We start from the raw sequence: 12,548 nt of genomic DNA on the forward strand, positions 1-12,548 counted from the left end.
ACAGGAACAGTTTTCTAGACTTTGTCTTACTAGAATCCTGTATGCCATTTTCTTTACAGATGTACTGCACGCATCAAAAATCATCCCAACAAATCGTAATCTTCAACTTGTCTTCCCCACTACTGATTATTACTGTCCGTTCCCCTTCAAAGCTCTTCGTTATATCACATTTAAATACATGTAGCGGTTTCATCCCCATGCTGATAACGACTCTGGGGAATAAGCAGACATACATTCTGTACTGTAGAAACCTCCAGTAGTGTCTCATTTTGGGGATGTGATTTCTTAGGAGCACCCAACGTGCATCCCTAGTTGGAGGAGTATATTACTGTTAATACCAAGAAGAGGACTCTCCCAATGAGTGATTCTGAGACAGATTTTTATAAATAAATGAATAATTTAGATTGTGGTAAAACAATGTAGGATGTTAGAAACTGTCATGACATTCATTTGGTTAACCGTGGGGTTGGGTGTTATAGTGGAAGGGATTACATTGCCAGGCCAGTGGGCCACAATTTTCAGTGGTGGCTAAGGTGTACAGTGGAGTTATTGATGCCTGTCGATATTGGTATGTCTCCTACATCTTTTTTAACTCCATTTTGACCTATTGCAGTGTGAGTTTTCAAAACCACACTTTGTTGATGTTTCATTTACTAAATGAAAGAGTGTAATCCATATGAAATAATTAGGTACAATCCGAAAGTATTCGACATGTCTGGATAAGTGGCCAATAATCCTTACGACATAACATCTCAGAAGAAGAAGGTTATCATCTTGATGAAAGACAAGATGAGTGGTTCACAGATCCTGTAGTTTGTAGGACTTACAACAAAGATGTATCATACTGTATAGATGCTGCCGCATATAGACTGGGTAAGGGTGTGCATCATGCAGTCTCACAAGTTTTTACGATTGAACACAAGGAATATCTGTTTTGGTGATTATGCATCCATGTACATGGTACACCAAGTAGTCTTTCAGTAACGAAGCCATGAAGTGCTTACTTTGGACAAGGAGTCGAACAGATCTCCTGGTCATTAAACCCATCAGTATATAGTTTCCATAATAGTGGTTACAAAATTATATACGAAAGGAACTAGGTAATGAAAGAAGATTTTTTTAATGAAGGAGTGTACCAATAACCAAAACATTACAGAGAAAAGTTCTCATATATCACTAGAATACGGAAGGAAATGTATGACGATGGCTGTCGTTGACAATGTTTGGGTAATAGAATTAATGACAACTTTGCAATTTTTGGCACTGGATGTCACATGAATAAGGTAAAATTTTCTAAACACATTGTTTGCTCTTCAACAAAATATTTCTTTTTGGTAACCATATGGCTCCTAGTAGTTACAATCTATAGTAGTTGGTATCATTTTATTTAGCTCGCCGTTGTTGCTACTTGCTGTAATTGCTGTAGTTCGTGTTACGAATATTTTCTGTAAGGTAAGTGACTTAGAATGAATAAGAATAGTGAAGCACCCAACAGGCATGTTCGGTTGTCAACGTAACTTCATATAGTCGCTTATTGCTGGCACCTCTGACTCGTCTCCAACGGCTGGGACAGATCCGCGCATCCGGAGGGGATGTCGCAGACGGTGATGGTGGTGGGATGGAGGGATGGCTGGGGAGGCGGGAGGGGGAAGGGGAAGGAGAACCCGAAATGTTGGAGGGCCCTTGCATTCCATCCAGGTGGCGCCTGTCTACGTTCACAACCGAACAAGTCTTCTTGGTACTTCACTCTTCTTATCAGGCAGTGTACAAAATACACATACTTTCGGTGGCTGATATCTTCTGCAGGAAACGACGGACGGAGAGCTCCGACAGTTCGTGCGCCGCAAGATGCAGCCGCTGGGCAACCGCGTGTACTGCAACGGCGCCGAGGGCATGGAGCGCGTGCGGAAGGGCATGTTCGGCTTCCAGGTGGACACCAGCACGGCCTACAAGATCATCAGCGAGACGTACACGGAGCGCGAGAAGTGCGGCCTCATGGAGGTCAACCTCTTCCCGCTGCCGCCGCTCTGTGTCGCCACCACCAAGCACGCTGGCTACCGGGAGATGTTCTCGCAAAGGTCAGTGGCGGGACAGCACAAGATTTCTCAGCCGTGCACCAGTGAGCGTGCTAAGACTTGCATGGAAATGAAACTGCCTCGGCACCAAGTGTGTGGTAAGCTTTGGTACAATCGGAATCAAAATATTGCTGACACTGCCAGAAATAGCTGCTTTATGACTATGAAGTATATGGAAAAGCAGGCTTTCACGCTGAATTTCTGAGACGAAATCCTCGCGGTTTATCAGCCGAATCAAGGCGTCGTTCTGTGCTAACGTTTCGACAATTTCCTACTAGTCATCTTCAGGCGAAGTGTGGGTTTCACGTCCACTTCATGTCTTTATAGCCTGGATCGCTGGCTCCTCTGCCTCGTCTGCAACCGGTAGGCCAGATGCATGCATCCGGGATGGGTGACACAGTGTTGTTGGGATGGAAGGTTCTGGCGTTGCGTCCTGATGTCGGGTGTCTGTTCCATCCACTGCCTTCGCCGCTTTCACGTTTGAAATTAGTATTCTTGCTTTAAACGACAAGTTGACAAGATCATCACGGTCCCGTATCTTCATTGCCTCTTTCTTGATTGAGTCCCAGATCCCGTTCTTCCGGCACAGCACCTCTGTCCAAAATAAAATATATGACCTTGTTTGTGGCTGTGCTCTGCGACTCCTTCTTTGTCTACATCTACATCTACATTTATACTCCGCAAGCCACCCAACGGTGTGTGGCGGAGGGCACTTTACGTGCCACTGTCATTACCTCCCTTTCCTGTTCCAGTCGCGTATGGTTCGCGGGAAGAACGACTGTCTGAAAGCCTCTGTGCGCGCTCTAATCTCTCTAATTTTACATTCGTGCTCTCCTCGGGAGGTATAAGTAGGGGGAAGCAATATATTCGATACCTCATCCAGAAACGCACCCTCTCGAAACCTGGCGAGCAAGCTACACCGCGATGCAGAGCGCCTCTCTTGCAGAGTCTGCCACTTGAGTTTGTTAAACATCTCCGTAACGCTATCACGGTTACCAAATAACCCTGTGACGAAACGCGCCGCTCTTCTTTGGATCTTCTCTATCTCCTCCGTCAACCCGATCTGGTACGGATCCCACACTGATGAGCAATACTCGAGTATAGGTCGAACGAGTGTTTTGTAAGCCACCTCCTTTGTTGATGGACTACATTTTCTAAGGACTCTCCCAATGAATCCCAACCTGGTACCCGCCTTACCAACAATTAATTTTATATGATCATTCCACTTCAAATCGTTCCGCACGCATTCTCCCAGATATTTTACAGAAGTAACTGCTACCAGTGTTTGTTCCGCTATCATATAATCATACAATAAAGGATCCTTCTTTCTATGTATTCTCAATACATTACATTTGTCTATGTTAAGGGTCAGTTGCCACTCCCTGCACCAAGTGCCTATCCGCTGCAGATCTTCCTGCATTTCGCTACAATTTTCTAATGCTGCAACTTCTCTGTATACTACAGCATCATCCGCGAAAAGCCGCATGGAACTTCCGACATTATCTACTAGGTCATTTATATATATTGTGAAAAGCAATGGTCCCATAACACTCCCCTGTGGCACGCCAGAGGTTACTTTAACGTCTGTAGACGTCTCTCCGTTGATAACAACATGCTGTGTTCTGTTTGCTAAAAACTCTTCAATCCAGCCACACAGCTGGTCTGATATTCCGTAGGCTCTTACTTTGTTTATCAGGCGACAGTGCGGAACTGTATCGAACGCCTTCCGGAAGTCAAGAAAAATAGCATCTACCTGGGAGCCTGTATCTAATATTTTCTGGGTCTCATGAACAAATAGAGCGAGTTGGGTCTCACACGATCGCTGTTTCCGGAATCCATGTTGATTCCTACATAGTAGATTCTGAGTTTCCAAAAACTACATGATACTCGAGCAAAAAACATGTTCTAAAATTCTACAACAGATCGACGTCAGAGATATAGGTCTATAGTTTTGCGCATCTGCTCGACGACCCTTCTTGAAGACTGGGACTACCTGTGCTCTTTTCCAATCATTTGGAACCTTCCGTTCCTCTAGAGACTTGCGATACACGGCTGTTAGAGGGGGGGCAAGTTCTTTCGCGTACTCTGTGTAGAATCGAATTGGTATCCCGTCAGGTCCAGTGGACTTTCCTCTGTTGAGTGATTCCAGTTGCTTTTCTATTCCTTGGACACTTATTTCGATGTCAGCCATTTTTTCGTTTGTGCGAGGATTTAGAGAAGGAACTGCAGTGCGGTCTTCCTCTGTGAAACAGCTTTGGAAAAATGTGTTTAGTATTTCAGCTTTACGCTTGTCATCCTCTGTTTCAATGCCATCATCATCCCGGATCATCATCCGGTCTGTCTGGCATAGGCGAATGCTTCTCACATGTTCTGCGCGGCGCTACGAAACACACTGTTGGGTCTGGCCAATATACGGCTTGCCACATTCGCAACTGATGATGTAGACTACAGGTGTTCGTAGTCCTAGTTCGTCTTTCATTGAGCAAAGCATATTTTTGGTTTTAGCAGATAAGCCCAAAATGGTTTAAATATTGTTTTTCTTCAATATTCTGACAATGTTGACCGTGGACAACCGCAACGTACAGAAGGACCCAAGACGCTAGAAGACGTCTTCGGGATCATTCTCTTTCTTCTTATGGCTAGGCTGGAGAGTGCGTCTTAACTGTGTCTCCGAGGGTCCTTACGAAAGGTTTCCTCGTATGTTACGACTAGATGGGTAGACTCTCCTTGTCCTGTATGTTTAGTGCTGTGTGCACCAGGGTGGTGAGCACAGATCTCAGCTGTGTTCTGAGAAAAGTACGGGTAAGCTACAGGGAGAGACGCATAAAACATACACTACTGGCCATTAAAATTGCTACACCAAGCAGATGACGTGCTACAGATGCGAAATTTAACCAACAGGAAGAAGATGCTGTGCAAATAATTAGCTTGTCAGAGCATTCACACAAGGTTGGCGCCGGTGGCGACACGTACAACGTGCTGACGTGAGGAAAGTTTCCAACCGATTTCTCATACACAACCAGCAGTTGACCGGCGCTGCCTGGTGAAACGTTGTTCTGATGCCTCGTGTAAGGAGGACAAATGCGTACCATCACCTTTCCGACTTTGATAAAGGTCGGATTGTAGCCTATCACGATTGCGGTTTGTCGTATCGCGACAAAGCCACTCGCGTTGTCGAGATCCAATGAGTGTTAGCAGAATATGGAATCGGTGGGTTCAGGAGGGTAATACGGAACGCAGTGCTGGATCCCAACGGCCTCATATCACTAGCAGTCGAGATCACAGGCACCTTATTCGCATGCCTGTAACGGATCGTGCAGCCACGTCTCGATCCATGACTCAACAGATGGGGACGTTTGCAAGATTCGTTTGCAGTTCGATGACGTTTGCAGCAGCATGGACTACCAGCTCTGGGACCATGGCTGCGGTTACCCTTGAAGCTGCATCACAGACAGGAGCGCCTGCGATGGTATACTCAACGACGAACCTGAGTGCACGAATGGCAAATCGTCATTTTTTTCGATGAATCCAGGTTCGGTTTACAGCATCATGATGGTCGCATCCGTGTTTGGCGACATCGCGGTGAACGCACATTGGAAGCGTGTATTCGTCATCGCCATACTGGCGTATCACCTGGCGTGATGGTATGGAGTGCCATATGTACACGTCTTGGTCACCTCTTGTTTGCATTGACGGCACTTTGAACAGTGGACGTTACATTTCAGATGTGTTACGAACCGTGGCTCCACCCATCATTCAATCCCTGCGAAACCCTACATTTCTGAAGGATAATGCACGACCGCATGTTGCAGGTCCTGTACGGGCCTTTCTGGATACAGAAAATGTTCGATTTTTGCCCTGGCCAGCACATTCTCTAGATCTCTCACCAACTGAAAACGTCTGGTCAATGGTGGCCGAGCAACTGGCTAGTCACAATACGCCAGTCACTACTCTTGATGAACTGTGGTATCGTGTTGAAGCTGAATGGGCAACTGTACGTGTACACGCCATCCAAGCTCTGTTTGACTCAATGCCCAGGCGTATCAAGGCCGTTATTACGGCCAGAGGTGGTTGTTCTGGGTACTGATTTCTCAGGATCTATGCACCCAAATTGCGTGAAAATGTAATCACATGTCAGTTCTAGTATAATATATTTGTCCAATGAATACACGTTTATCATCTGCATTTCTTCTTGGTGTAGCAATTTTAATGGCCAGTAGTGCAATACCTACAAGAGTCAAGAGGAAATATTAAGAGTGGAGGACCAAGAACTATGTGCTCGGATTAAAATCGGTGTCAACTTGTACATCGTAGAAACAACGCTGGAAATAGAAAAAAGTACTGGAGTGGAATTAAAATTCAACGTGAAGGAATATTCTCTGATGACATTGCTATCTTGAGTGAAAATGAAGAACAATTACATGATCTGCAGAATGGAATGAACAGTCTAAAGAGTACAGAAACTGAATTGAGAGTAAATCGAAGAAAGACGAAAGTAGCGAGAAGCAGCATAAATGAAAACGGCGAGGAAGCGTAAGGACTGATGGTTACGAAGTAAATGAAGTTAGGAACTCTACTACCTAGGCAGTAAAATAGCCAATGACGGCCGGAGCAAGGAGGACATCAGAAAAGCAGACTAAAACTTGAGAAAAGGGCATTTTTGGCCAATAGAAATCTACTAGTGTCAAACATTGACCTTAATTTGAGGAGTAAATTTCTGTGAATGTATGTCTGAAGCACTGCACGTCTGAAGCATTGTATGGCAATGAAACATGGACTGCAAGGAAACCGGAACAGAAGAGAATCGAGGCTTTTGAGATTTGGCGCTATAGACGAATGTTGAAAATTAAGTGGCCTGGTAAGGTAAGGAATGAGGAGGTTTTGTGCAGAATCGGAGAGGAAAGGAATCTGTGGAAAATTCTGACAATGAGAAAGAAAAGGGTACTACGACATCTGTTAAGACACCAGGAAATGGTACTAGAGGGAGCTGTAGTGGGCATAAACTGTAGAGGAAGACAGAGGTTGAAGCACATCTAGCAAGTAATTGCGAACGTAGGATGCAAGTGCTACTCTGAATTAAGAGGTTGACACAGGAGAGGATTTCGTGGTGACCAAAATAAGAAAAAAAAAAAAACAGTTGCAGCTATTGGCGTTTAGGTACAGGTCCGTGTATGTCTATTGTCTATAGACGGATTGTACCAGAGTGTCATCATTTTCCTTCCTTATCAGGATATCGAGGAAAGGCAGGCATCCGTTTTCTTCTACCTACGTGGTGAACTTTATGTGGCCATGCAGCCTACAAAGGTTGCCAAAAAATTCCTGCAGGTTTCCTAAGGCATGAGGCAACTCCACGAATGTGTCGTCCACGTATCGGCAAACCGCCTTTGTTCCAGATGTATGGTTTCGAGAGACGTTTTTTCGAAGTGTTCCATATATAGTTGGATTCCTGGGGCAATGGGGAGGGGAAGGGGGGGGGGCATCCAATAAGCTCTCCATCTAACTGGTGGTAGAACTTTCCACTACATTGGAAGTAACTGGTAGCGATCGCTTGGCGTCACAGTGTCTTCGTCAACGTAACTCGCCAGTAATGTCAAGATGTATTCCAGCGGTGCCTGTGTGAAGAGAGATGTGACGTCGGAACTGACCAGCTCACGCTTGTCCAGATGTATTTCCCGAAACACCTTCACAACCTCGGAAAAATTTTTGACATGGTGCGTACATTGACCCACGAGTCGATTTGGCAGCTGCGCCTGGTGTTAACTATTCCATACGTTAGTGAATTTATCGTGTCAACTATTGGACGAAGTGCAACTCCATTCTTGTAATTGGCCCAGCTGCAGCAGACGAGGCAAAGGAAGCTGTGGTCCAGCGGCTGAAAAGATACAAACTGCACATGAAACCCACACTTCGCCTGAAGATGAGGAGTAGGGAATATGTCGAAACTTTGCCGCCGTACGACGCCTTGACTCTTTTGATAACCAGAGAAGGCTTCATCAGCTATGACAGTATTTGCAATCTGTCTGTGCAACTATGAGAAATAGCTTGTGTTTGCACCTTATGCGCCTATTTAGTTGATATAAAACATCAGCATTGTAGGTACTTTACGTCTGATTTCTACTTACATCAGGAAATTTCGTCTACTCGAACACTTTTAGGCATACATTTGTTTTCCACTGCTTCTTTTGCCTAATCTCACATCGGCTTGCAGCAGCACACATTTCTTGATATAAAATACGTTTTAATACAGGATGTTAAAAATGATCTTTTAAAAATTAAGCAAGTATATTTCAGAAATGGGAACAGGTAAAAATGTGTGGTTTGCAGCATAATGTTCACACACGCCTAGTGTTGCAGTAGCTGCTTAACAGAGTTCATTGAGTACGGCATCGTAGCTCGCTTCGTACTTGAATAATATTCCCAGTTACTCTTTTGTCCGGCTTAGAAAGTCCTCATTAACGTGTACATCTGCTGCTTTGATGTGACCTCGCAGTTCCTGCAGGTCCCTTATCAGGGTTGGTAGGCAGCATGCTTCACGAAGTCCCAAATAAAAATATCTAATGCCGTTATGACTGGAGACCTTGTGGACCAGAAAATGGGTCCTACTCTGCCAATGGAGCGATATGTAACATCGATCGAGGACCAGTGTGGATAGGCAAACGATCTTGTTACAGCATTATGTCAGGCTGCAGTTCTTCAACTTGTGGAAATGTTAACTGTTCCAATACGTGCAGATAAATACTCGAGAATATTGACGCTTTTGCAAAGAAAAGGGGACCCACCACATAGTTATGAAGGAGACCACACCGTAAGTTTATCTTTGGACTGCCGAGCACCATTTCCATGCAAAAGTGTGGGATGTCAGAATCTCAGATCTGCACAATGAGTCGGTTTACTTTCGCAGGCACATGAAATGAGCTTCGTCCGAGAACATCACCTTTCTCAAACAGTCTTGGTCATAGTCGATGTGTCTCACAAACTCATTGCTTTGTGCTTTGGCGCGTCATTAACTTGAAGCGCATGCAGCAGCTGCACATGGTAGTCTTGAAGCCTTGTGCAGTAGCCTGTGGATCGTAGTTGGTGATAGTCATAACTGTCATTGATTTGGCATTTTGCCGGCCGGAGTGGCCGAGCGGTTAAAGGCGCTACAGTCTGGAACCGCACGACCGCTACGGTCGCAGGTTCGAATCCTGCCTCGGGCATGGATGTGTGTGATGTCCTTAGGTTAGTTAGGTTTAAGTAGTTCTAAGTTCTAGGGGACTTATGACCACAGCAGTTGAGTCCCATAGTGCTCAGAGCCATTTGAACCATTTTTGTCATTGATTTGCCCAGAACTCATCGTCTTCGTTGATCTTCCTTGAAGCTTCTGGACCACTCTCTGATTGATTTGCTTGGGCTCTGGACAAGCGACTGTTGCACGCGTTTCACATCTGAATCATTCGTACTATGATGCCCAGAACTCATCGTCTTCGTTGATCTTCCTTGAAGCTCCTTGACCACTTTCTGATTGATTTGCTTGGGCTCTGGACAAGCGACTGTTGCACCCGTTTCACATCTGAATCATTCGTACTATGATGCCCAGAACTCATCATCTTCGTTGATCTTCCTTGAAGCTCCTGGACCACTCTCTAATTGATTTGCTTGGGCTCTGGACAAGCGACTGTTGCACCCGTTTCACATCTGAATCATTCGTACTATGATGCCCAGAACTCATCGTCTTCGTTGATCTTCCTTGAAGCTCCTGGACCACTCTCTAATTGATTTGCTTGGGCTCTGGACAAGCGACTGTTGCACGCGTTTCACATCTGAATTATTCGTACTATGATGCCCAGAACTCATCATCTTCGTTGATCTTCCTTGAAGCTCCTGGACCACTCTGTGATTGATTTGCTTGGGCTCTGGACAAGCGACTGTTGCACCCGTTTCACATCTGAATCATTCGTACTATGATTCCCAGAACTCATCGTCTTTGTTGATCTACCTTGAAGCTCCTGGACCACTCTCTGACGTTCGGACGTGAGGTGATGTGCTTCTGTGACGTGTCCGAGCGTTCCGCTGGACCTGGCTGTGAAATTTGGGCTATAACAACCATTCTTCATAGTGCGCCATAAAAGAAGAGAGAATGAAACTTAAGGTGTGTCTGAACGTTATACCACTAAACCGCATCTTCCTGCTTATCCGCATTTCTGAAGTACATGGTCATAGCTGTAAAGATCGTTTTCGAACACCCTGTATAGCGCCAACACTGTCGATATGCAAACAAACAGCAGCGATGCTGTATTTTGTGACGTTGAGTATCCTATTCCTTTATTCAGTGTTACTTTCATACCGAACGTTGTGTACACGCCCAACTTCTCGATATCATCACACTTATTCTATTCCATCAACTGAACACTTTTGTATCCATAAATAATGTTTTGGGCACGAAATTCACTATGTCTCCTGTTTCATCATCTAACCTAAGCATTTACCAACTCTTAAGGTTACTGAAAGGGTAGCGAGGAGGTGGAATGGAAACTGCCAATAAAAATACAAGTACACAACAAACCTAAATTATTTTATTGGACTCGAGGTCTGTAGAGTTGCTCTTTACAGAAAACTAAAACTTAAGCAAATTTATTGGTTCAAATGGCTCTGAGCACTATGGGACTTAACATCTGTGGTCATCAGTCCCCTAGAACTTAGAACTACTTAAACCTAACTAACCTAAGGACATCACACAACACCCAATCATCACGAGGCAGAGAAAATCACTGACCCCGTCGGCAATCGAACCCGGGAACCCAGGCGTGAGAAGCGAGAACGCTACCGCACGACCACGAGCTGCGGACAGCAAATTTATTGCTCGTCAGTTTTAACACAAGTACATAAGAATTAGAATCAAGTGTTCCACAGGAACTGAAAAAAATTATAAAATGAGCAGCTAGCCCGTGCCCCGAGAGTCTGACTTGCATACCATCTTCTAACATGATACAATTTTACAAATGTTCCAGAGCATTAAGCTATCCGTACATGACAACTATAATACTCGAAAAACTCTCATAAAACAAGGGTAAAGATATAAAGCATACAGAGCGTACTTGTTAGAGCTTAGCCGTAAATATACGAAAACCTTTTAGAGCTCAGAATAAAAATTTATAAATCGATGAAAGTTGATAATATCAAATAGAAGACTACTAACATTATAGGAATCCAACGTGAAAAACTATTGTCACAGAAGTGACTAACTTGAGATTAGATATCACAGAACAGGTATTTATTTCTGACACCAAAAACCAAATCAAAATAGCGCACAACCTAGTGTGCAGGTAGATGGGTACACACATCTATGTAAGGAAACGCTTCTTAAACTCAAAGGCATTATACAATAAGAGAGCAGCAGGTTATGAAAGCTTGTTTATTTGATCCCCTCCAAACCAGTCATCATTTCATAAATTATTTTAGCATTGTGGCAGGGGAGCTACAACCATTATAACAGAAATCAGAACCAGAGACAGACAGCACTGCAACGACATTGAAAGAGCAAATGAAACTTGAAGAGTTAAATAAAAAATAATATTAACGAGGGTCAATGTTGAAATGACGATTCGCGGAAACACATAAGATTTTTCGCTGTGGCAGAGAAAACTGAAACCATTTTGTTTGTAAATGTTTTTCACCAGATTCAATTTTCTTACGTCTTCCGCTAGCGGTGTAGTGAACGAAGTAGAAAACTGCAAGCGTTTTACGTGCAGCTGTTATTGTTTTGCCATTACCCCGACCCGTCAGAGTAAGTAAATTCACTTCGAGGTCTCCTCACATGCAGTATATCGAGTGCATCACCCAACGGACCGGAAGGGGTGAACAGGAAACCTATGAGCCTCATATTGGCAGAAGGGAGCGAAGGACATCAGACTTCATATACAGCACAAAGGAAAACATTGCTATGTCTCCATCGAAGCACGTGTCAAGGTTGCTAACAGTTGTGCAGCTTGTTAGAGCGAGGAAAACACAGACAGAAAGACAGCGCGTGCAGGACTCTTAAATCGGGAGGCAGACGATGCAGAGCGCTCGAGCGTGATGCACTATCACCCGTTACTAAGATACGACGTCAAAAGATACAAAAGAGTGAAGACTGCTACAGCAAGTAGGTTAACGAGCAAATAAACGATTTAGTTCTTAGACTGCCCTGTTCCTGTACCACCGTTCTGCATTTGCTACTGTCAACCAGTCTAAACATCCAATTTACATTCTGTCACCAGGGCTGATCGAGAGTTGGTGCTACATTCACTGCTGTAACTTAATTGTATCTGTGATATACCCAAGCCAAATCAGCCAGTCCGCTTGTTGCAGTACACTGACGACACCAATTCACTTACCTTCCTCTCAAACCAAAGTCACCATAGCATAAATATTTCACTTCCTGATCCAAATTTGCAAGCTACCACTCGTTTCAGAACTATAGACAAGTATTCGTACGAAGTGATGAAAGCAATT

The 12,548-nt window shown here is 44.3% G+C and overlaps 1 protein-coding gene across 1 annotated transcript in view; it reads left to right on the forward strand.

Annotated features, from left to right (window-relative positions):
• Positions 1–12,548, forward strand: part of LOC126142539 (ionotropic receptor 75a) — a 179,127-nt gene that overhangs the window by 146,020 nt on the left and 20,559 nt on the right. Inside the window, exon 7 of the mRNA XM_049915288.1 lies at positions 1,807–2,078. Within this exon, the coding sequence (XP_049771245.1) occupies positions 1,807–2,078 (272 nt within the window). The remainder of the gene's footprint in view (positions 1–1,806; positions 2,079–12,548) is intronic.

This window comes from Schistocerca cancellata, chromosome 1 (genome assembly GCF_023864275.1).
Source record: "Schistocerca cancellata isolate TAMUIC-IGC-003103 chromosome 1, iqSchCanc2.1, whole genome shotgun sequence".
Lineage (NCBI taxonomy): Eukaryota > Metazoa > Arthropoda > Insecta > Orthoptera > Acrididae > Schistocerca > Schistocerca cancellata.